Source organism: Lineus longissimus, chromosome 8, assembly GCF_910592395.1.
Source record: "Lineus longissimus chromosome 8, tnLinLong1.2, whole genome shotgun sequence".
NCBI lineage: Eukaryota > Metazoa > Nemertea > Pilidiophora > Heteronemertea > Lineidae > Lineus > Lineus longissimus.
The window spans coordinates 9,080,438-9,107,181 of NC_088315.1; the positions used below are offsets into that span (position 1 = coordinate 9,080,438).

General features: G+C 41.5%; 1 protein-coding gene across 2 annotated transcripts in view; it reads left to right on the top strand.

Moving 5' to 3' along the window:
• The window catches only part of LOC135493046 (B-cell CLL/lymphoma 9-like protein), a 48,006-nt gene that overhangs the window by 2,040 nt on the left and 19,222 nt on the right, over window positions 1-26,744 (top strand). The window contains exons 2-3 of one of the 2 annotated variants that reach the window (XM_064779883.1): window positions 5,183-5,245; window positions 25,659-25,765. In XM_064779883.1, coding sequence (XP_064635953.1) covers window positions 25,688-25,765 — 78 coding nt within the window. In that variant the 5' untranslated portion in view covers window positions 5,183-5,245; window positions 25,659-25,687. The remainder of the gene's footprint in view (window positions 1-5,182; window positions 5,246-25,658; window positions 25,766-26,744) is intronic. The other variant, XM_064779882.1, reaches the window with a different exon arrangement.

Below are 26,744 nucleotides of genomic sequence, written 5' to 3' on the forward strand. Positions count from 1 at the left end.
ATTGTCTGAATTAGAAATGTTTTGTTGTTGCTGAAATTGCAATAAAGCTGTAGTTTGCGTGGGAAGTGTGAGTACAGTCAGCAGATCAGCCAAAGCCTTGCCAACACCTCCCAATCATCTAAAGTTAAAACCCTTCTCATCTTGGAATACCTATTCTCTGACCAGTCCAGCAGTATATATTCCATCTCGGCCAATTATAAGTAATCCACAATTAAGCATAGCTATTGAGCATAGGGTAGCACTGGCAGAGTTAGCTGGGTAGCAGTAGCTGGTAGTATGTGTACCTGGATACCTGTCTGAAGGGAGCCACCAGCTGATGTTCGAAACTGCATCCATCTTCCATTCTTAGTTGCTAATAATCTGCTGAATCAAATTCTAGACATGTAGTCTTCCCGATCGAATATTCCACTCCCTGTGCTAAGATTATCATCGTCCCTGAGCCTGTGAACTAGCCTTCTTGAAATAAGTTGCAGTCATCTTTTGAGTTTGTTTCTTGACTCCAATGGTTACCATGGTGACCAACTTAAAAAACTTTCAATCAGATTCTTTCACCACCTGGTTCATATTTTGTGGAAAAGGTTGGGATGCGATCTTTTGCCTTGGAATTTTTGTGTAAAAATAGATTAGCCTGGGGCGGTATCAAAATCTGAATCAGTTGTGGTATGAACTGAGACTGTGGCGTTTTACGCAAAAAAACTTACATTGCTCGAGTGTATCTTGGAATGTGTAGCATTGTTGTAGAACTAAAAATAGCAATCATGCCTTCTTCCACAAGTGCAAAATGAACTCCTTTACGAGTTGTAGTTGATTGCAAACTTTCTGTCAAGTTATGCACAATAATGCAGTCCCACGATACATGTACACCTTATTCTGCATCTGCATTCTCCCCCCCCCCCCCCCCGAGTTTTTGACATTCCAAGTAGTCCTGTATGCTCCTTTATATAGGATTGAAATACAAACCATAGGGAGCCTGGAGTCTAATTTAGGTTGTCATTTTGTACTTGGTCTTGGGTATGTTTGAACTAAAATGTTGAGATTACAGTGCCTGTAAGTTTGCTTTTGTCATCAGGCCAGGGAGGTTGAGATCATGGACTTAATTATCTCGGATACTTATGAGTTATGTAACATATACGGATAGAAATGTACACATAATTCGTCCTCGTTCTGCAGAGTTTTATCCGCAAGGACCCTTGATAAGCCGCTGTTCTCAACCTCCCCAGTATCAAGTCTATCATTAACCTCAAGAGTCAAGACTCTTGAGATCCCTGGCCCTGGTTTGATTTTCCCAACTGTCCGCTTCCCCTGGACACCCAAATGATGAGTGTTTCAAGTTACTTCAGTAAATTAGTTGCCCTGTGGACAAGTAGAAATACTTGAGTTTATGAAACTTATTGCGGGGCTACTGTCCAGTGACAGACAACCAGACATCTTGGAGCACTGCCGTTTGGCAACTGCTGGGCAGAAAACTTGAGTCTACCACTGATATGCCGAGGTTACATATCAATAGACTTTTTGCTTGTGTTTCTTTCCCTTGTTCTGTGTTTACTTGTGACCTTGTGACGCACCACACACAAGTTTTGGTTGGCTTATCAGATGATCTTGTTGGTGGTGCTGAAATGTACCAAGGAAAATGCTATTGAGACAATTGAACCAATGGATTCCACAACAGCAAAAGGGAACTGTCTATGGATACGCTCTGCCTTGCTCTGTAGTCAGTAGTCAGAGATGTGAAGTCTTCTTCGTCCACGTTCTGGGACACGGTCATCTTACTGACCATTATGCCCGGAGCCTTTCGGCCAAGGTGGGGGAGTCCACACAAGCTACTCATGATTCTCACTTGGTTTTGTCTCAACTTGCCCTGGCACAGAAACCAAAATAAAACACAGAACTTTAAAAAGGTAGGATACCACAGGTTGTACAGTAACAACCTTGTCGGTTATAATATTTGAAACCTGGACAATTCAAAGTGAAAATGTGACTGAAATCAGAACAGATTCTGTTCTTGAAGTTGATTTGTGCAAAAATCTGTCTGGCAGGTGATGACTCTTTGAATGTTGAAACTGAAGTGGACTGCATAATGTAAAGAGAAAATCCATTTGACAATCGTGCTACTCTGTTGTGGATTGAGCGGAATCGCTCGATAGCCTATGGCCTGTAACTGATTGATGTACACTATTTGTAAGGTGTATTCTACTATTGACAGTATTGATCCTTCCCGCTGCTATGTGCGCACCACCGCGTCACCGAGAATGTCGCTGGCCATTTGCGTTCAATGCGATGTGGTGGTTAGTTTTGCATGTCATGATATGCTATTGCTAGTGAATGCGGAAGCGGGTACTGATAAGTTTGAAGTGTGTGGTTGGTTTGGGCAGGATTGATATTGGATCAGAACACCATGAACGTTTTCGAATCCAATACTATTACTAATACTATCTTGGGAAAATGCTTCTTTTTGATTCAAAGCATTACAATACACCAGTCGTCAGCTGGTATACATGTAGAACTACTATACTAGTCTGCAAACTAAATAAAACATCAATTTTGTCACTTCATCTCTCAGGGCTTCCATTAGATCCTCACAAAACTGGGTCCCACTTTAATTTTTGAAGGGTCCCTTTGGTAGTTTTTTGAGGAGATTTCCAAATACCAAGGTTGCTTTCTTCATTTTGAGGTGTAAAAAGACTGGTTCGGAGTTATCGGAAGCCCTGCATTGCTCTCTTCCACGGTCCGGCAAACTTTGCTCGAAGTGATTTTTGGGTGTGATTATCATCTCTGTCCCCACAGTGAGAAATCCATCTGGGGTTTCAAGGAACTGCTAAGCCCTCATTTGAACTCTACCAGTAGCTGAGTAGGGGGACTTGGCCTAGAGTCGAACCAACGACCTCTACACGGTACTTTTGCTCCTCCACTGCACTACTTTCCACCTGATCCCCGCAATGGTGCCTTGGAATGATACAGATGAACACACAGGTCTATCAACTCCTCTGATGGCCAATATCTTTGGCCTTTGTTGTTGGTTCTTTTAGTTTACATTCTTGAACTACTATATGTAGTTTGGGTGATAATATATGTTGCCGAATGAATCATTCAGAATATGTGTCAAGTGCTCAGAAACTGTAGATCATCCTGTTATGCACATTTGTACCACTACCAGTACCAAACAGTAAAAATGTATCTATCAAAACATGATAAAAACATTGTTTTAAAATGACATGAATGATACATCTCATTCCTGGAATACGAATTACTGAAAAATCTTATTTTAGATTCAAGGCAAAGTCCAACCCAGGCTTTCTGCTCAGAAGATTCTCCACATCAAAATTGGTTTGGTGGTCAAGTCTTGTTACCTCTTCTTCAATATTAACTCTACTAGATCTGCACTTGGAGGTGTTTATCTCATTGGCCTATGTAGAGACCCCGGTTTTGGCCAGAGACAAAGTCCGTTGCAAGCTACGAATGTTTCTCACTGGATAGGGCCTTATCCTTTCAGGGTAGGAACCTTTGTTTTACGTCTTATTGGAAGGTCTGTGAAGAGTCAGGAGTTCCTTGCAAGGCTCCCCAGGATCAAACCCAGGCACTTTTGCGTGGAAGCCAGGAGTTTGAACCACATGGCTCTGACATGTATGACTAGTGTGAAGCTCTCCTCTGAGACTATGAGCTTCCTTGTTCTCAGTATGGGACCGTCCATGGTGTTTGATTGCAACCATAAAAATCTGAGGTGATCTGATCACTTTATTGGATTTCAAACATATAAAATAGAATCAAAGGGAAGCCTTACGTGTGGCGACGTGGGAGGGTTTCCTCTGCAACTTGATAACACGCAGGAATGGCTCGACATAAACAAGGGCTGGCTGAGGCAAGTGCACATTGCGGCAGTTGGGGATGGTGAGACATACTTGTGTAAAGAGTATTCAGGGGACGATTATTTTCAGGAATAGAAGAGATCATAAAAAGTTGGGCACTGCTCTTGGGCGCAATGCATGGGCAGTGTTTCCTCCAGAAATAAGTTCCCGTGGGGACAACAGCAGTGAACTTCCTGGTCAGAAGAACTAAAATGTCCATCCTTTGACTTCTTGAAGGAGGGACATGTCCCCATCTCATCCCCCCTCCAGAGGAAACCCTGATGGGTTGAAGGATTGAGTTGTTGTACGAGGCCTTTGGATTGCACATGCGCAGCGTAGTGAAAAAAATTATCAAATTTTGAAAGCCAAATTTTGGTGCCCAACGGGCTGAAAAATAGTGGGTGTAGTCAAACATGTAATCTGTGGACCTGCTGAGTACATTATTATGAGAATACTACATCAGAAATGTGAAGACAGGTTCATAGGCTTAGCCTCTCTGAAAGCTGAAATATGGCTATTCATTGGAGTAGTACCGTATCATGTAGCATGTGCATCAACCTGCCCAGGTACATGAGTAAGCTAGGCCGGTACATGACAGATAGCTTGTAGGCTAGTTACAAAATACCAGCATTTATAGCATTCTGCCAGGCAAGGTTAGAAACTGGTGTTAGGTTGTTGACTCGCGCATCCTTCTTGGCTTTCTAATCGGACGTTTGGACACTAGTGGGCCCACTAGGGAAATTACAGTAGAACCTCCCTTAGCAGACACCTCTCTATTAAGGACACTAATTTTAGTCCCAAATTGGGTCTTTCCATTCAATTGCCTCTCTAATCAGAATACCTCTCTATTAAGGACAGCATTGTCAGTCCTGAGGGTGTCCTTAATAGAGAAGTTCTGCTGTATGTTGTGGAAGATTGCTATTGTGCAAGGCCTGTCCTTATAATTATATTCATCAGGCTACCCTTATCTTGATCACCAAGGTTTTTGCGTCTTGTCTAGATAACCAGTGGATGTTGTTTGCAAGTTTTTTCTATCATATTGCTTGAGATGCTGTATAGGCTCATGCATACAGTCAGGTACTGCTGGCCTTGTGGTTCAGTTATGCCAGTGATGACAGCATCAACATCAAACTAGTAGACGAGGATCCCAAACTCATGCTGTATGGTGGCACTACCTGGTTGTTCTGGTGGACATTTTTCCCTTGGCCCGGGAAATGGCTTAACCATGCAGTCGCTTTTACGTCTCTGTTTGTTATTTCAAAACAGTCAGAATTAGCCTTAAGCTCGATTTAGATGCAGTCTTTGAAATAAGTCTTATCTCATCTTCGAACATTTTGCAGGTTATTTGAAACATATTGCATGGCAAAGTGCATTGAATCATTCGTAAAGGTTATTTGAACAAGGTAAGCAAAAGAAACACCCAGTTCCACCAAACTTTCCTCCACTTTTGCCAAATTACATGTTTTGATTGCCATGTTTTCCCTTTTGCACTTTTTTACTTGTTCTGTATTTTCCAAAAAATGTTTGTTGGTATTTTGCTCATCTTTGCAGTTTCAAATGACACAATTATATATTGGTAATCAAAATTCGTCAGGCTGTTTTCCTTGCATAACTACTTTTGACTGTGCTCCTTTGCTTGTTTTTGTCATGAATTCTGTTGTCATATCAATCAAAGGACACTTTCATCATCAGTTTTTGCTTCAGTTTGATTTTCCTTCTACGGAATCATCACAGAAATTGTCGAGAGAGGGCAACCTCACGGTCAAAGAGTGATTTTTAAAACCATTTAACTCTTTATCTTTGAACTTTTTTACCAACTTGGCTACTCCAACTGAATGTGTTGCACTACTGGTAAGTACATTTCGAAATGAAGAGCTGCTGTTTTAAAAATTGACTTGCCAGTGTTCAGGGTTTCTGCCAGAAAGAAAATGGAGGGATAGCAAACAATAGCATGATAAAGGCAAGCTACGGAGCAGGGGAGGGGGCCTTTCCGTTTGAGAAAAATGTTTTTGCTGCATGCATGCCCCGAGATGAGTTTTCAAAGCATTTCAATGGTATAACTACTGAGCAAAGTATTAATAATTAAAAAGGGGGGGAACTTCCCCATGATCATGAAAGGGGGCATGTAATTGCCTCCCTTCGAGGAAACCCTGCTGGTTGTGAAATCAACATTTTGCAGTTGTTGACTTCCAGTTCCAGATTGTTTTTATGTTCCATATCCATTCCTCTTCTCCTCTCTTCTCTTCTCTTTCCTTCTCTTCACACTCCTTTGTCTTCCTTTTGAAGTTCACTTTTTGAAATTTCTATTTTACGTTTTAAAAAGATTGTATTGCGAAAATGATATTGTCTTCTTGAAACGAAATCTGTTCCAGGTAAAGTATTTACTTAGAACTTTTAAAGACACAACAGTTTATAAATATTGATTGTTTATTTATGCAGTTAAATATAGTGTGGAATGCCTGATGATGTAAACATTGTTGAGATTGCCTGTGAAACCGGCATTCGCAACTTCGACTCGATTCAGAGATCCGCCATTGATGACATCAATAAATCCTTGCATTCTTTGCACACCAGTCCTCATGACTTAACTTAAACTTAACTGCCCCAGAAACTGAATTTGTTTTTCTGTCAACTTGAAATGAAATGTTTGTATTGTATTATTTTGAGATAATCTAAGATGATACTTATTTTCTTATTCTCTTTCTAAGCCTCTATTCATCATCCTACTCTGTTTATTTTTTTTGTTTGTAAAATACTACCCTTCAGGTGAAATTACCAAACCTCATGTATAATTATGTCACCATAAATAATATTGAATTAGGTCCTCAAGTAACAAGTGTCATCTTCAAATGGTATTCGTTATACAGTATAACCTCTCCGTCAAGGACACCCTTGGGACTGACAAGTTCTGTCCTTACTAGAGAGGTGTCCTGATTAGAGAGGTCAAATTGAATGGAAACTATCACTTTGGGACCAAAGCTAGTGTCCTGCATAGAGAGGTTGTCCTTAGTCATGTTAGTAGAGAGGTGTCTGCTAAAGGAGGTTCCGGTGTACTAAAAAAACCTTTGTACAATTTTGGTATTTGACGTCAATTTTTAGCTTCGTTATTTTGCATGTACATTTGACCTTTGTTAGTCATGTAACCGTGGCGAATCCGCATTGATTTTAACCATCATCGATTCGCAGCCCCTCCTTTGATTTCGGCGACTTGATATCGCCCTCCAGTAACTGCGATGATTCACGAACAGCATCACCAATAACTGCACAGTAAAGACATAGTCTGACATAGCATGGCTTGTTTGAGTCTCATCGGTGGGATGGAGTGTTATGCTATGATAATCCAACATGTTCTCAATTTTATGTCTGAATTTTCAAAATACAGTCAGGACAATGTTTAGTGCAGAGGTGCTTCAAAATTTTCACATTTTACAGAATATGATACTTCCTCTTCTTAATACAGAATATGAAACCTCCTCTTCTTACAGAATATGATACTTCCTCTTCTCACAGTACATGATACTTCCTCTTCTTTTTCCTCTTATCATGTTATGAAATGAGCTGACTCCAGCAATGGCATACTCAGCTTGTCTAACTAAAAGGCAGGTTGATAATAAGATAAAGGATCTTCGCAAGAAGGACAAATCGATTACCCTGTCACCCGACACAATATACCTTCTGCCTGCGGGGTCGATGTTGCCCGTAAAATGAATTGCCAATAGCTGAGAAGCATTTGAACAGTTACAGCACCCTTTCTTGTCCAATTGTACCCCTTCAAGTCCATTATATCAAAATGCTATTTCTGCTAGAATGAAAAGAATGCAATAAAACAACTATTTTGTGGTGTATTCCTAAATTATTAGGAGTTGTTTAATTCATTACAAGCAAAATAAGTCTGATTTACTTTTAAGATCTTATTTTTTGCAGATACAGTGGAACCTCCCTTAGCGAACACCTCTCTATTAAGGACAACCTCTCTATTAAGGACACTAGTTCTGGTCCCAAATTGGCTGTTTTCATTCAATTTGACCTCTCTAATCAGGACACCACTCTATTAAGGACAGCACTTGTCAGTCCCGAGGGTGTCCTTGATAGAGAGGTTCTACTGTATGACTTCAGGAACTTCATTGCAAAATGTATGAATAGTGGAACTTTAATGATTGTCCAGCAATAATACCATCAGAAGCTATCTTTCCATTGAGGTGCACTGCTAACTAGTAGCGGTGTGTAGCTCTTCCTTGCAGTGAGGTACACCGCTAACTAGTAGCGCTGTTGCCTTCAAACACCCAAGGTGTTATCTTTGTGAAAGGCTAGCTGACATTAAAGGTGAATGTGTGTGATAATCGACACCAATACGGATCTGTGAATTATTTTGATGTGTGATCTTATTTCAAATACCATACAAAACTTGAGGTGATTCTGGCCAGTAACATCTTAGCTGTGGAATCAATGATGTGAAATGGTCTCAATCACGTGAGTTATCACAGCCACTGAGCCCTTGCAGTGGGAAAATCTGGTGGATTGATAAGATACTGTAAAAAGTGTAAGGTAGTCAAATGTTAAGAAGAACAAAAAGATAATGTAGGGTTAAATGTTTACAATTATTCCCTCCAGTTTAGGTTGACTCTTCCTGTTGTGGTAATAACATTATAAGCATACCACAGAGTATCCTGTTCCTAGAAATTGGCCCCAGTCTTTCAGAGGAGCGCTCGTATCGGTTTCCTGATGACGGCCGCTTCTCCGCACATCGCGTTACTGCCTTCGGGGCAGCCATATTGACATGTTCAAAGACGGAGGGACATGATCGCTACATTGGTGGTTATGTTGTACAAATTAATAGATAACATTATGTCTGGCACTGTGTAGCTGAGCAGTATAAGGGAGCACTGTCTGACGAGGACTCGGGTGCAATGGACTGGAAGCCGGTGTGAGGCATCGAAAGAAGACAACAAATTGGCCAAAAGATCTGTTTTACTTTCTTGGGGTTGGGATGGGGATGAGGGCTTTCTCTATGTTCTGAATTTTGGCAATTCAGTAGAGACTGAGGGTGGCTCTGATTTAACTAAAAGTAAAACCTAGCTGTCTATATGCAATTAGAATCTAAACCCGGTCTTGGAGCCGATTTGGTCTTAGAATTTAAATAAAGTGGGATGACACCTCTAAACTTAATAATATCAGTTTGAAGCTCAATAGACTTTTTAGAAATTAGTTGAGATTCGTTTAGAAAAGAGAATACATGACATTGCCAGGTGAATTGTTGACTGTTAAAAATTCCCATAGAGCATAAAAATGGCGGCTTGTTCCACCTTTTACGAGGCAAATATAATCCTGCTGCCAACTGTAACTATGGTTGCACATCTTTCATATTTACGCGTCTATTGTTAATAATTCCGCCTGATAAACATTTCCTCAGCGCTTCTCTTCTAAAGTTGATCAGTGCAACAAAGCTTCTTTTATTTGACAGAACACTGGTATCCAACCCTTCACACTTCCCTACCTAGTTACACATCGCTGCAAAACGAAAATGTCAACTTGGCATTATTCTCGGTCGTTCAATCCGTTTTTAAAACACTCCCTATTTTGCTAACACTGACAAACTGACATTTCTTTCATGGCAGATCTAAGGTAGCTGTAAGTGTTGCTGAATGCATCAGAAAAGGCCATCATGTCAGTTAAGTCTGGGCTGAAAAACCAAAGGGAAAGTGTTCCCTTATATCACTTACTGTGACTAAAAGGTCATTTTGTCATGTCATCAGGTGAACCTGACAAAAATCCTTTTCCCATGAACCTCTGGCATGCTGGTGATTGAAATGCTTTGCCAATCACCCTTGTTCAAAGTTCCAACTCGCAACACTTTTCTGTGTCTCCATGTTTCCATTTCAATTTGAAGATCAAAATATTGGTGATGAGGATGGGATGGCAATGTACCATATTTTACTAGCTGACGGTGACGCACACTCCCCCTCAAATAGCTTGTTCAATCACTAGTGCGGTGCTTGCGAGAGTTAGCCCTACTGCGTTATTTTTGGCTCTGGCGCCTAATCTTGCGCCAGGCCAAAGTGAGAATGCAGACCTGGTCTGGTGCCTTGTCATTATTTTTCACGCTACTGTTGTCCAGGCCTAACGTGCGAACCTCTGCATTCAGGTAATACTGGGCATGGGCTTCAAGACACTGGATCTGATGCTTACCCCAAGCACGGCACTAGTAATCGAAAGCGCTAAATATCGATCATGTTGATCTCTCCAGGGAAATGATATTCAGATTCAGATGTAAACCTGACATGTTGACATCAGCCATTCTGACAAAACAATTTCAGACATGTCCCCTCTGGTGAAAAATGTCACGTTATCCATCCTTCGACATGGCAATGCCTACTTCACCGCCTCCTCAGCCCGGCAGCATCCTACGAGGTCGTCATCTGTCAATCCCCTGTCCCCTCTGTGCCATTATTTACCCTCGAACCAACACCTCCGTAACCATAATACGCAGTGGATTACCACTGCATGTTCTAAATTAATTGGCAAGAACGTCTTGCCGTTCTTGGCAATGATCTGTCAAATGATGCACTTTACACGATATGAAGCAATTGCGCCCGCAGCGATGCGAGGGATACACCTGCGTAAGATTTTTCAATATTTTTCTATGATATCCTGCCTCTAGTCAATGCAGGTTTGAAAGATGGGCTCCATAGCTAAGTTCAATCTAACTTTAGCTTGATTCATGTACATGTTTCAGTGCATGTTGTACATTGTTTCTTGTGGGAGTAAGTGGATTTGACGATAGTTGGCGGCATACACTTGTATTCCATGTCGAGCTTGAGCCGCTCTTTGCCTTGGGTTTGACTCGCGTAATTGCGTAGGTGAACAATTTGCTTCTGAGATGATCGCTGATATTTGCCGCAGAGATCAGAAAGCGTATGCCCACTTTGACTTTGTTCGCTTGGCTCCTTGGGCAAGATGCTTGGCTTTAGTTCACTTCCCTTGAAGAGCATGAGCTACTCTTAATTGCTTCGAGTTTGACTCGTGTAATTGCTTTGGTGAACAATTTACTTCTAGCTGAGATGACTTCTAGTCATTGCTGTTACATGCTGTAGAGATCCAAAAGTGAATAGTCTTTGGTGAGTGACAGACCTAAAGCTTCTATGAGGTGATGGCCTAGTGTAGGGGAGCTTCCCTATCCATTTATGTCCCGCCATGAATCCCAATTTGGCTGCCAGGCTGCCATCTTTCTTTTCCACCCCACAACTTCAGAACCAGTTTAATAACAGCCAGAAACATCTCTGGTGCCCACGGAGCGGGGCAGGCATACGTTGCGATACACCTCGATTGCGTTATGTCTAGTTGACCCTTGGTTTCAACAATTGTGCTTTGATCTGAAAGGGTTAATATACTCATTCACAGAAAGATATTGACCTTTGTTGAGAAAGCACCATGAACGCAAACGGAGCATCATGAATGTGAAATGATTCCGCGAGCAGCGTGATCAATGGACTGATCAAATTCAGTGAGAAATCATGCATGTGGCGAGAATGGGCAAAACACCACCAGGATGATGATGATGGCAAGGCAGCTCATGTTCGATAAGGCATTTGCTGAAGCACTTTGAAAAGGAGCGATTTTTGTTGCTGCTCTCTGCGACGTTACCATGACAATACTACGATTGATTGCAATCAAACCAATCGGTGTCTGCTTTGTTATCACAATCGTCAAGTTGTCATATCTACATCGCGGTGACAAAACTCACTTGTTTGTCGAGCGCTTAAACATGACATGCAAATCGCTGGTCTCGAGGCAACTTTTATGTTGAGAACTTTTTTGCCATGTTGTCATTTCCTCTTCATGATGATTCTGTTGGTCTGGCCTGAGTTTAAAAAAGAAAAAATTGTGAATTTTAAATAAACAAAAAATGTCGGGCATATATTTCTGTTATGATATGATGACTGTCATAAATGTTATGATTGGTATGTATCTGTGTAATAAATGAAAGGATTTGCCATATTGTATTTTCAGTCAAATTCCCGGGAAAGTGTTGAAAGATTAACCATGACCTCAGCATCTTTGAGGGAAATACTATAGGAATGTATTTCTTGCTTTTATGTGCAAATGAAAATCACTTCTGCCTCAAAGCCGAGGACATGCATGTCCACACTTTTATCAGTGTACAATTTCATCTATTTGGCTTCGGTCCCAAAGGTGTAGAAAGTGACTACACATCGACTTGACTTGAGATACTGCTGCTTGTTGTGAATGTGGTATAGTGAGTCCACCACATAACGTTATTTGTTCCTGGGTGTTAATCTTGGGGGAATATGCGTAATTTCTCCGTCATCATTTTATTCCGGCGTATATGCGCGTTGCAGCAGAGCGAGTGAATCACAGATCAGTGCAATGTTTTGCAAAACTAACGATGATGTTTCCAATTAAGAGCCGATCGGGAAATATGATAACTGACTTAGACGGAGCTGAGATAAATTTTCCGACTTTTTAGGCATCGCTTGGTAAAGCTCTATTTGGTGTATTTACTTTAAATTTGTAGTTCACATTGTCACTTTAAGCATGAGCAAGTTGTTTCCAAAGAGCGGGTTCCACTTTGAGAATGAACAAGTTGTTTCGGAAGAGCGGGTTACATTGAATTCCACTTTGAGAATGAACAAGTTGTTTCCAAAGAGCGGGTTACATAGAATTCCACTTTAAGAATGAACCAGTTGTTTCCGAAGAGTGGGTTACATAGGATTCCACTTTAAGAATGAACAAGTTGTTTCCGAAGAGCGGGTTACATAGGATTCATGATGTCACTTTTATAAAGTCAGGTTTTCAAGTCCGTGAACAAACATTCTTGTGACAAGTGAAACGTGACTTGTGATATTGTGAATCATATGTAAACCCTAGCTGCCTTTGATTGATTTTGTGATGTAAACTCACTCAGGGTAATTTTCTCAAATCAAAGGTCAAAATCATTTGACTTCCTTCCATGCTTACGAAAAACACCAAATATTTGTAATTTTTCTAGTAGTTTCTGATGTTCTTGTTGTACATTTTAACAAAGGGCATACAGTGAGCTCAAGTTAAAAAAGGAAATGATTGGCATTGTATTTTTGTTACATACTTTCCCTCATTTGGTCAATAAACGCTGATTCATTGGAATTTTCTAGACGATAGATATTAGGAACTCAAGACTATTAGCTATCATTGAAAATCATTAAAATGTATACATGACATATTGCAAGTGGCACATCCAAATATTTGGGAAAGTTGGCTCAGGGTGCAGTCATTTTGGAAAATTAAGGGGGTTTGGGCCCTCCCCCAGAAAAATAAAAATATTTAACTGCCAAATATGCATTTCTGAGTTTCGGGTGGGTGATTTTAGCCTTGGAAGTGATTATGCGGTGTCATGACTTCAAGAAGAGATGTTGCCGTAATGAATAATAGATTTAATGGTGTGGCGTTCGTATGGATTATTCTGATCACTGACGATTTGAAATTCCGTCAGTGTCCTGCACTCGACTTCCTTCTTGTCAGGTATTAAATTGTTTAGGTTGAAGTTTTCCTCAACTCTGCCAGGTCTTGTGGTAAGAAAGTTTGTTTTCATCTCCCACAAGCGAAAGTCAAAGTGCTTTGTCGTTGTAAAGCGATAGATACACTCAGTGAGTTCAGGAAGACATTTATCTGTCGCCTTCAGGCAAAATCCTTGAAGCGACGGTATAACCCTGCAATTCAACTGACGAAAACTCTGCTGCCCCTATAGATTACGAAAAACTCAAACAAGTGATGCACTTCATTTGTGACTTTATACCGATGGTGAATTCTCAAAATAACTATTGATATGTATTAGCCACAGGTTGACAGATCGATTGTTGTGACGTTGCCGAGAGAAAAATTGATTTTGAAAATATTTTTATGGCAGCGCCTGCTGTCAAGTGGCTGTGTCCTTGAATTGATTGCTATTCATTCGATTCCAACATCAGACTGAGACCACTGTTTGTTTATTTGTCCACTGTTACATGAGAAATATGTCAGAAGAACTCAAAACTAGGGGACAGTTCTATATCCATCAATTAAGTGTTGGGTCAATTATTGACATACCCAATCAGAAAATGTCAGGGGTGAGACTCCTGCTACCCTCGAGGCTATCCCTATACCTTCTTTCCTCATGCGGTGTCTATGCGCGCCTTCCATATGCCCAAGGTATTCATGATGTAATATGAAATATTTCCTCTCTGTGCGATTTTATTTCGAAGGGAATAAGAGCTGAAGGCCTTAAAAGGCCGGGGGATCTTTTTAACCTTTACTGATATCTATTTTCAATTGCTGTAGGTTGTTGATTTGAAAATGACGAAAAAATTTTCAAAACATTCTGATGAATGTCCTGGTTTGGTGTAGTATAGGGAGAAAGTGTTTATCATCTCATAGAAAAATGATTTGCAATGATTTTGAAACATGTTGTACTGGAGGCATCAGTGCACTACTAGGAGGGTTTATGAAACCGGCTTGCAGTACAAGTGAAATCCTGTAGTTGTACCCCATGCCAGCGATCAGGGTCAGACGTTCGCTTCAGCAACAAAGACACTGCCATGTCCTGACCTTGAAACTGTTGCCTTCTGTCAAAATTCATCCTCCTACTGGTTTTGAAGGTCGGGCCCTGTGTCTGCGAGAGATTTTCCAACCTTAGAAGGTATAAGATCAGTGCTGGTGTTCGTACATGATGTACCTGTGGTATGGTATGATCAAGTTGAAATGGAAGTTTTTTGTTCAACTCATCCTAAATTGATCAGAGACACTTGTGGGTGTTCTGAAGTAATCCTTCATCAGTGCACCAAGAAAAGGAGTCAGGTTGGGATGAACTACTGTAAAAAGTAACTGTTTTTGTCTCCATCCTTGCCTCCCTAATTCACGGGCTATTATCACCAGTAATTTGATCCTGATCAGAATTTCCTCAAACATCGATTGCTTAAATATCAGACAATGAGGTGCCTTTATGTCCCTCAGACTTTACAGTTGTGTGAAAGGGCTGAAGTCCCAATCAAGTATTTTGAACTGTAAGGTAAAGTTCATATTTACACAGAAAGGAACTCTCTTTATTGGTATCATATTTCCGATTTCCCCAAATGCCCTGTTCTTTCAAATGTGCAGATTATGACAAAAGACAGACAGTCAGACGTTTCAAAATACAACAGATTCTGGTAAACCTATCAATATCTTTGATTCCCTTAAGCTTGTGCATGAAAAAACTTTGAAAATGCTGGCATGAAAGTTTGGGGGTGGTGTAGCACGTATCAAAAAGCTATGATGGCAATTGTCTCAGTTGTCACGAATCGTGCGTGTGACCTGCTATCACCTCATCATTGTCTGAATGTTTCAGTGCCATTTGCAAACTGCCCCGGCGAGATTCTTATACTGTATGCATGAATCATGATTTAATGATCCTTATTCTCCGAAACAGACAAATTCTAACAAAAATTGACATGAATTGCTTTGATGAAGGTTGAGATGGTGTCGTAGGAAATGACAGCATGGCGTCGTCGACAAAGACAAAAATTAGATGGGGACAATACGGGTGCATGAGATGGTTGCCATGGACTTTGTTCGGCCTGTTGTAACAGATCTTGTTATTATCGGGTCATCACTACCATAAATGGCAAGTTCTGTCAATTCGTCGGCCCTATTGTCAGACGCGGCCGACTATTGCCCGGGTACACCATCACCACAATGGGTTTGGTCCCAGGAATGTGTTTTGGACACAGAGGTGTGCCTGCCTCTGTTGTCAGCCCAGTGTATTTCAGTGAATGTCGTTGTCAAGGCTGTGCAATTTATAGCCATTTGGTTTTTTTGTGGCCATGCAGACTAATTGAAAATGTGGCCTGAAATATGGTTACCACATAGTCATGTGGTTTGAGGTGCAGATTGGGATGCGTCTTCAATTGCGTGAGGAGCAAATTAAAGACCTTGATTGGGAGATTTGTCTTTCCTTACAAACAAGACACCTCCCTGAAAAAAACTGCAGTTACTTTTACTGGAAGAAAGGGGTTGCGGGGTCAGTATTGCATGGACTTGGGATGAGTTTTCATTCAGGAAGATGCTCACTTCTCACCCAGTTGCAGTATTGTGTAGTTCACTCTTGGTAAACCAGTGCTGGACCATCAGCGTGGTTTGAGCTTGGGAGCTTGCCAAAAAGGTTTTTACCCGCATTTAAGAAGATAGATGCGTTCTATTTCCAAAATCTCTGCAAAGGTATAGCAGATATGTGTTGAGTGAACAGTTACGAAGGGGTAGAGTTATTAGCCAGCACGAGCAACTTTCCAACACTCCGACTTGAACTACGAGATTGAATTGCAGTCCGCTATGGACATTGTCGATATAGAAGATGTAATCAACGTTTTCAGCACACAAAAAACCATCTCTTGTAGCATAAAAATTAGCGTTGAAAGCTGGATTTGTGCATATCATGGATGTGTGAAGTCATATTTTAAGTCGTTATGACTTAGATATTTACGATGTATGGGCATATCTGCTTAATGACGCAATTTCTTTTTCCACCAAAAGTGGTTACATGACTTGAAAACATCGATCAGATGGCTTATATCAAGGATGTTCACAGCCGGCGTAGTTCAAGTCAGAGTCGGAAAGTTGCTAAACCTCGCTATTGATTTCTCATTGCTGGCTTTCAATCGGGATTCGCACAGATTGCGACTCTGCTTGATTGGCCAATTCGTGATGCTATAGTCAATTACAGATCAAATAGTGTCAACATGCAGCTCGAGGCAACGGCATGGCCCCGAGGCTTGTGAAATTCTTGTACTCTTAGTTTGCAGTAATAAAATCACAGCCGCAGTAGCAGCATAAACTTGCCCGACAATGCTCTCGTTTATTGCCGATGAGAGTACAGCGATGACACCATCAGCATGCTCTGCGCGAACGAGACAATTGAAAAATTGATTGAAGATGACATTTTGCCCCGGGTTAGTTGATGATATGGGCCCTGAGGCTCGGCTTGCGGGATATGAGCACACTTGTGATATAGACTAAGGCGATTTGGATGCAATATGCTAGGTGTCGTTTTGATTCTGATCTCTAAAAAGGCTGCGCCGGAAGCTGTGAAACAACTTGAGGCAAACACCTTGTCTATTCCTTGAGGGCTGAATTAGGGGCTCTCGCTGACCTGTGTACACTTGATTATGACATGGTTATTACCCAGAAGGGACACAGTTTTGTTGACTTTTCTTGGTGTAAGTTTGAGGCATCAGCTTTCAAGAAAGGCAAAATTTGGCCAGTCGTATCACAGAGCCTTGATATTTTCAAAACTGCATTACGATTTCCAAAGGAAGATCAGATGCCTTGTAGTCGTACCACTGGTGCTTGTATCATCATGAATTCTTTTTTTCATTTGATTAGAAATATGCAATGAATATGAATCATATTGTGATAGATGACATTATTTGCACATTCTAAGTAGCTGTTTCTTTCTTTGTTCAAGGAAGCTGATGTCCATTCCGTTGCTTTTGATTCAAACTAACTCAGTTGTGCTGCGAATGGTGCACTGCTCCTACCCGTTGCAACTACCAAACTCTCTATTCTGCCTCCCGTGACCCCATGCTCTACAGAGTTCAGACCATCTCGTGAACACCTCTCGAGATACGGGAACATAGGGTCCATAGCTAGGTCCACTGAATGGAGCACGATGCATTCAATCTCTGCTGTGCAAATAGCAGCCTGCTACAGTCAAGACAGTCCTGTCACAAAAGGTCTATTGTGCGTGTGTCAGCACAAGAAAAGATGTGCTCTTCGCATGAAGTTTTCTCTTTCTGTGTCCTGTGTCAGCGTCATGATCACATTGTGCAGCTAATCGCATGCCTACACTGATTTCCAGTCACTGTTAGCGCCCGGTATCCACATAGGATTCAGGGGAAGAGCAAGGATTTTTAGGAGAACGAACCAGGATTACCCCGAATGGCAAAAAAGTAAGGGGAATGGCTCTTGTGTTGTGATGAATACTGGCCCGACTTTGTTTTCTGGGTAAGTTTGTGTGGTTTTGCCTCTCTTGTTGTGTTCTCAGGTTTGGCTTCAGCGGAAGAATGAGGCATGTGTCATAACTGTACTGCTGATTCACACAGGGCATGGTCATGGCTATTTCCAGGGGGATGATGCATGCAGCAAGTGTTCAGTTCAGCCCGTTCAGCACCCGCGCTCCCCAGTCCAGATCCCAAGTGAAACCCCCTTTCAGTCTATTTCGAACGTTGGCAGTCAGTCAGAGCTCATGGCCTGTTTGTTGATGGTGTACCCTAACTTGCGGACATGAGCAACTGCACAAATCGCCTGGCATGAATAATGCAGGGCCAGACCAAGGCCCCTTGGCCAATTCCCCGGCTTCATGGAGCTGACTCTATTGAAATTCCATACACCCTGATTGAAGACTGATGTCAATATTTTCGTTAGGTGTTTTACAATCTATTGTTGGAGAATGTGATTGTGAACGGTTGTGTGAATATGTTCCTGTAAATGCAGTCTGTGCCTGAGCACAGGCCATAGGCAGCCGTTCTTAATCTGTTCTTAATCTGTCATGGGCCTCGTCAAAGCAATTTGTGGTTTCTTGAACCTTGGTTGTGAGAAGTATCTTTTCATTAAAATATACCGGGCAGCAGAAAGGGATTTACGGTACCCCTAAAGGATGCATTTGTGGCGATATACGGTTTTTGCGACTGTTTTTGTTCCGAAGTTCTTCAAAACAGACCCAGATCCGTGATTTGACTCCATCAATATCATGGTCTGAGTTTGTAGCCAAAGAGTTATAATGTTGTGCATTCGTTCTTCTCCATTCATTTTATCAATCCTTCTTCCCCAGCGCTTCTGGGAGTCATGATCACTAAACAGTCCATGCAACTGAAACTCGGGCCACACCGTTCGTAAAAATCTGAAACTCACTTCAAAAATATGTTTGTGGTCTTGCTCATCAGAAGTTTTTATTAATCATGATTACTGCATGTGGGTGTTAGAGTATTTGGCTACATAAATATGCGGGCTTTACATGTTTCACATGCTTAAAGGCCTATCAAATTAGGTTGATGAAACACCGATTTGCTGTGCTGTTGATTCATGGCATGATGGTGTTGTCTTGCGTTGGACGAGTTCGCATATACTGTACCATTTGGTCTCCAAGTCTCAAACGCAAGAATTGCTAATTCCATCAAACTTTCGCAAAAGATAACTGGCTCGGCATTCGTTGTTGCATGTGGTGATGCAGTCGACTCAACCATCCATTATTGTACACCATAGCTGACCACCCCTCACTTTTATCATGATCTAGGGCCTTGCTATAGACCCATGACGTTTGCTCAGGAAAAGTTGCGAAAAAATCTGATGTTCACTCAGGTGGATCCAGAGTTCTAAATGTCATTCTAAAAGGCCTATCAAACTAATAAGTGCATAGAATGCTTGATATTCAGCACAATATCAGTATTTCATAATTATTTGCCCTCTCTGTGCTGACATATTGTCGGTAAACCTTTTAGAGCATGTGAGTGCATACACTCCGACAGGCCAATTGTCTAGTCAAGTTCAAGCTAACGTCAACTTGAAATTTGTGTACCTGCCATAATACATGGTGTACACTGTTTCTTGGTAAAGTTAGGTTGGATTGGGTACGATTGACAAGTCCATGGAAGCGTTCTTGTATTCTCGCCAGGAATCAGAGCATAATGTGTTTGTACATACAGTGGTAATACTTGCTTTATATTGTGTTTGGTTCAAATCTGCTTGCTCGGAAAGAGAACATGTAAATATGTGCAAAAATCTATATGAATTCCGATCATCCTTGGGCTGAAGTAGACTTTATACGATTTGTATTGGTTTGTTAACTGACAGGTTGTACAGTTTATAAATACAAGGCCTATGTTGGCAAACCTTTCCACGTAGCTGGCTCCCCCTATTGTGATTTTGAGGAAGTTTCTTGAGCCAGGAACCAAACAGTGACTGGCAACTGCTGCGGCCCTTTAATTTGACCTCTTAGTCGATAGCAATAGACTAGCATAAACTACATGTAGCTGAAAAAGCTTGTAGCTCATGTAGCTAAAAAAACGTTGCGATCATCTATCTGATGTGCAGCTCTTTACTCCTTTGAGGGATTTGAATCGACGCCGGAGCTGGCAGAAGTCGGTACAAAAGTTCTCTGTCGCGTATCCTGTCGCGTAACCAGATAAGAAATCCGGATATTTTGTTTCGACTTCGGCCAATCGTCGCACTGATTCAGAGTACTTGGGGAGTTCTGGCTATTAACGCAGCACATCCTGGAAACAGGTGAGCACAATGGCCTGGCCATTTCATTGAGAGCTGTCAAGTTTATTTTCAAGTCCCATTCAGCCCGCATACATACATTTTAATGGATTGTATACCAACAAGTCAAAATTAATCGCCAACTGAATAAGAGAAATATATCAATAAATAAACCAGAATGTGGAACATTCAAATTATAACATGTCATAGTTGTAATGAGGTCAGCAGTGTTTTGGTGTATACTGACTGATTAGCTGCAACTTTCTATGACTATTCAGTGTCTGAGCATTCAGATAGTGTGTCATATTGCCCGCTTTTGTCATTTGATTGTCTGCGCACATTCTTGGTAGACTTTGTGTGACATGATATGTGGGCTAACCATTCTGACAGTACATGTTCAGTTGATGCTTGTTTAGTACATCGATGTCAAATGATTTTGATAGATGGTGAGAGGTGAAGTTTACTGCACTTGGCTGAGTGCTTGTGATCTTAGGTAAATGACCCTGTACAGTTTAATTTCCTTGTCAAACTACAGTAGAACCTCCCTTAGAAGACACCTTTCTATTAGTATTAAGGACACCCTCTCTATTAAGGGCACTAGTTTTGGTCCCAAATCGAGTGTTTCCATTCAATTTGACCTCTCTAAGCAGGACACCTCTCTGTCAAGGACAGCACTTGTCAGTCCAGAGGGTGTCCTTGATTGAGAGGTTTGCCTGTATAATTATAAACGTCATATCAACACATAAAAGTCCTTCATGCAATCTGTGCCCAAATATCGTGTCTGGGGCAAGTTGTTCAAACTGACCGCTACCTAACTTAGCAAAACCCTTGGGGCTCTGCTAAAACTTGGTGGAACCACATAGGTTCCGCTAACTTAGCGGTGGTATAGCGGCAGCTAAACCTAACAGATCAAACTTGGCTGTGTTATGTAACGGCCGCAAACTGGGCAATGGTCACTAGCATTTCAGATGCATTCCCCCTAACATTTGTCGGAAGCCTGGTCCTTGAATCCTACCGTATGCTGTGTTAAAGCGAACTGGAACCGCCAAGCCAGTTCGTATGACCTCGTTTTCATTTCCCGCGTATTGGGTGATCAGAACGAGGCATGAATGAAACATGGCGCCCAGCTGTCAATCATTCAGTGACGTCACTACTATGGAATTTACTACGAAAATTCATGAATGAAAGATCGCATGACTCACATGATTCTCAATAATAACAAATTGAACTGCGCATGCTCGGGCACTGGGGGCGGAGCTACAAATCTGAACTCGAATAGGGAGTTGGAAGTTTGACTTTCTCGGGCGGCGAAAGTCGAAAAGTTGAATAAATCGCTCGGCGGTTCCAGTTCGCTTTAACTTGGAGGCTTGCTAAGATAACGGTAAACTAGGGGCTACCAAACCGGGCCCACCTTGCTAAGTGCTGCTACTTCCCCTCTGCAGCGTTTTAGATGCATCCTCCCCAAATACATTTGTCGCAAGCTGGGGTCCTTGACTCCTGCTGTATGCTGTGCATGCCAGTGAAGGATGTGACCTGGATGTGCATGAGTTTACTCATGGACAAAACATTCGATATTGTAGGCCTACATCAGTAATTCTGCTCCTAAAATGTATGTGTGTCCTCAAAAAATCTGCTGCTCAACATTCCAGTGATTCTGAAATGCAAATCCTACGAATTTCAATTGGTGTTGAGCTGTGGACCCATTTGCTGGATATGTATGAGGAAGATGCGACTTAAAAATAACATCAATGTCATCATACACACCTTGATTGCTCTAAAGTCTATCATGGATTTTTGTGAATGTTCTCTACTTTTGATGATTGGCCAGTATGATATGTAGGCCTTCAGTATCCGGTTTTGGCAGACTTACATCGCTGCAATTAGTACATCAGGTTGTATGACTGAAGACTAGGACTATAGTAAATGCTTTTACTGACAACTCTGTACATTTACACCAGGCATTTCTGTACAAAACTGAGTAAAGGCATTTACTAGTCTTTAGTCATATCACCCATTGTGATTGTTCAGCAATAGATCTCCTTACTGGTAACAATTTTAGTTGTATATAAACAGATAATAGTCTTCAGGTACACCCTGTAGCCTGGAGTCTGTTCAGGAATATGGACCGTGAAACATTCAAAGGCCCATGCAGTTCGCTTAACATTCTTCAGGGACACCCTGTAAGGTTAACTCTGTAGTATGGAAAGTTGTGACTGTGAGGGCTGGCCGACCAACAAAATCTGACCAGCGATAAGGAAATGTCTGCAAAATTCATCAAGATGTTTTTCGGAATGAATTACCGAATGAAAGTTCCTGTTTGTCTGGGGTTCAATTCGATACAATCCAGGTACTCTCAGGTGAAGATTCTTTCACAATTGTGGGAAAATAAGTGAAACCATTATCCGGCAGCCCACAGAGGATGTGCAGGGGTAGAGTGGCTGGCAAACTGAGGTCATAGCATACCAACTTTGGTGAAAAAGTAAAGTAGAGAGGTTTTTGTGGGTATATTCATGACTTTGCAAGTTGTCATGTCTATTTTACCCAAAGGTACAAGGTGATTCCGAAAAACTTCTGGCAACTTTTGTCAAACTGAGGTTATTGCATACCCGCTTTGTTAAAAAGGTTAGGTTGAGTCTTTGTGGTGGGTATTCAAGACTTTGCAACTTGTCTGCAGCTTGTTTGCAAACATGGGCTTACCGCTAACAAATGTGTACAGGCCTAATACTTGGTGATTTTTAAGTGTTTGGGCCTACATATGGTTTAATTTACTCATTTGTACACATCTTCATGAATGCATGCACAAAGATACAATGAAAATTAAGTATAAATTGGTTAGTGGTCATATGGTTTTCGTTGAGGTTCAATCAGAAATTACTATCATGTCCAGAGCGCAACGACAGGTTGGTTTTGAGGGTCGACCATTTTGGCACCACCATTTTGGCTAGAATTTGAAATCCTTTTGCAGTTAGAACTCTTCCCAAACGAAGTGAATGCCAATTTCAAGGGTGGGATCGAGTCAGTTCTTCGTTTTCCAGAAAACAGCCTCCCAGGTTGGGCTTTCACTTCATTCTGCAGTTCTAATTACTTATGGATTTCAATTAAAGTTCTCCGGTTTCTTCTCTGTTGCATCACCCTATAATGCTGGAAATCCACAGTTTGGCATGTTGAGTTCGTTTCTGATTGACTGCTTTTGGCCATCCTGTCACTCGTTGGGATCGCCAGTTTTTGACAGACGGCGTAATGGATTATGACCACTTCGACGCTGCGTATGCCGCCATATGTCCCTAGTGGTTACCCGAAAATGACCACAGGCTGTGGTATCAGCCTTATTGTAGGTTGGAGGGTCAGCTCATTCAGTGACATGTTTGCTTGTTTGTAATCTTGAGCAAGTCACCTGTCTATCTTTCAACGTGGAAGTTTTTGGGACCTTTCTCTACATTCTCTTTGATTTTCAGCCCTTTCCTCCTTACACCACTGATAGAAGGGCCAGACCTACATATCATTGTCTGGGTGTGGATAATTCATTTCAAGCCTATGGGAGCATTGATGATAGTAGGCTGCTTACTTGGCTAACTCAACTGCTCAAGGTAGCGCTTAGCCTAGGTGCGAAGTGCGAGTTAGATGGGGAAGAGTGTTGGTCGTTTAGATGATGCTCTATATGTCAGATTTCATACAGATAGCCAGCATTCTGTTTGCTTCATCACCTGTACCTTTATTTCTCATGTAAATCTACTATATCGCTAGCTATCACCTAGCATTCGGAGCTAAACATCGCAGAATAGCAAGGTTCTTTGCCGATCATCAAGGAATAAAGAGTGGTTTGTACGTTTAATAATCTTGTTTCAAAGGGGTTTGGAAGGGGGGAAGTCCTTTTGATGCGTGTACAGGCCACCTATCTGACTTGAGTCTCTTTACATGCATGAGCTTACAGATTGTAGAGGTTCAGTCGATAAACTCTGTGCATGATACGCAGCAGGTATTTGGAGATTTCTACGTTTCAGCTGTAGACCCTCGACATACAGAGAAATTTCGAGTTGGCTGTCTTTTTCCACGCACGTTGTGCATTTAGTATAGCATTTTAACCCTCTCGTCACTAAAGGGACCCAGTTGTTCAAACAAGGAAGTTTCTCAGTAGCGTTATCTTTAACTTGGCTAATTACATTTGTATCTTTAACTTAGTGTTATTTAAAAGTTCACTGTGCTTAACTGAAGGAGATCTAGATAAAATAATGTTAACGCCAGGTTCTTGACTTGAAATGTTTTGAAGGAGGAGGAAGGATCGACCACATCGACTCATTTTATTTTGCGTACCATCCACATTCCATGCTCGCCACAGAGTAGGCTAAAGCATGTAGCCAACGATAGACTAGCTCATCTTCATTACATCATTCGAAGATGACACCAAATGGCTTTTGAATATCAGGTCGAGTTTATATGGCCGTTCCAGCGGTGTTGCTGGGATGTCATTTCAGGTACTGCTGTGTGGTCAATGATACTAACGGGATTAATCTGTTCCATGTGGAATGCTGGGGCTTTGCTGTGCAGCATTTGACTAAGAGGTCATTGGGAAGATTCTTCAATCTTGAAATCCTCACTAGAGAAATCAAGAGATCTGCTTCTCAACTAACATCAGATCAGGCAAGCCCATCTGGAGAAAATGTCATCTCATCCTGAATGTATCGAGTTAAACTAGTGGGCTCCGTTACACCAAAGTCATTAAGTGTAACCCCCACAAACACTGTGTGCGCGGTATACCGTATTATTTAGTCGCAAACCCCTCACGGCAAAATGATTGAAATATAAAATACCCAGATCACTCGACTGCTTGACAACTGTCCTAACCCGAAGGAGAAACAAACGCGAAATCTCGCCAAGACGATCGCCCATACACGGACCACAATCTGATTCCGCTGATGCCGTCAGTATTGAAAAGTTTCCATCGTACAATGGGTGTGCGTTCTCCCCTAAGGGTGGAGCCGTCATTGTGTTGGTACACTTTGAAACGATACACTGCTGGGTTTATACGGGGCGGGTATAATGCTGATCCAGGGGACTGAATGCATGGCCGGGGACAGCCTAAGACGGCAGTGGCATGTTATTGCTTGTTTGTCATGATATCAATTTTGGGGTGGGATATTAGGCTGGGGGAAATATGTGATATTGCATGAGTTGGCATGGTTGACCTTATATTATTTACTCCTACGCTCTTTTCCCCTGCATTGACATCGGCCTAACCGGAGTTCATACTATGTAACTTTTGTGACGTTCACCTGAGTTAAGTCCTCCGTGTCCCAATTTTTCAGAAGCTGTCCGTCCGAAATGACACTGTGATGACATACCCAGTTTAAATTTGTGCACTGGGACCATCAGGCACTTAAATCCACTGCCAGTTCTGATAAGATGTGAACCCAAACTATTTAATTATTTTAACTATTTATTTAATTTAATTAATACAAGAACATCCAGGCCGGAGGCATCAATAGCCAGAGTTTGATTATCATGCCCTTTGACACTTAACTGCACTTATCTAACCAAATCTTTCGTCCTATCTTTCAGAGGCGGTCCGAACCGAGGGAGTCCATGCCATGTGGGAGCTTCCATACCTGATGCAATTCCTGCATCTGCACCGCCCAAAGTTTAAGTTCATTAAGCTTTCTATGAAAGTAAGTGAATTCCTTTTCTTCCAAAGTTAGCCTGGGTGTTGGCTGATCAGCGCGGCGTCTCTCTCAAACATGCGGTAGTAATGCATCCCTGTCCCTTCTATCCTCGACTGACTTCAGGATGGTAAGCCAGGGTGTACCTCTCATCAAAAAACAGACAAGTCAAACAACAGACTTTGTTCTTAGCCTTGAATATTCTCCTTAAAAAACAAGCATGCAAATGAAAAGCCGCAATGGTTCGGTTCGTCTGCTGCTTGAAATTCTATAGTCGCAGTGAGATTTCAAAAGCCATCGAGTCCGCTGTTCTTTCTGTTGATTTGTTGCGATTAGCTTTGCTGAGATTTGGATTTTGATGGTTACAGATTTAGACAGATGGATGAAGGGGCTGTAATTGACTTGTAATTAGCGCTAATTAGCTGCTGCACTCTCATCAGATACTTTATTTGTTGTTAAATGCATCCTTGGAGACCAGCTTTGATAGCGATCCTGAAATCTGACACCTTGATTTGTCGGTGATGTTGCAAAGTTTATCCTTGGGTCAGGTACAGATTTGGATAATCTCATAAAAATTTAATAAACTGAATCACATCAAATTAAAAGCGTGATAATCATATGAATATGATTTGCAAAAATCATCTTTGATATGATTTTGTTCTTCAAACAAACTCAAACTTCTACTTGGCGTTGGCCTCTGTTGAAATAGGAAGACATAACAAATTATTAAATTTCCATTCGTTCCACATAGGTCTTTGGACGACAAAGCCGCAACCTGAATGCAGGGATAAGTTCACTTTAAGATAAATATACTGGACTACTTGAACGACAGCTACAAGCGTTTAAAATAACTCGAGATAAATTTAAACCATGAAAACAATAGAACCAACCCAAGGCAAAAAGAATTGAATTACGCAGCGCACCTGATCCAAGATGATTTTTAATTAATTATCCGACATATGATCCGGTTTTAAATTAAAAATTGTGC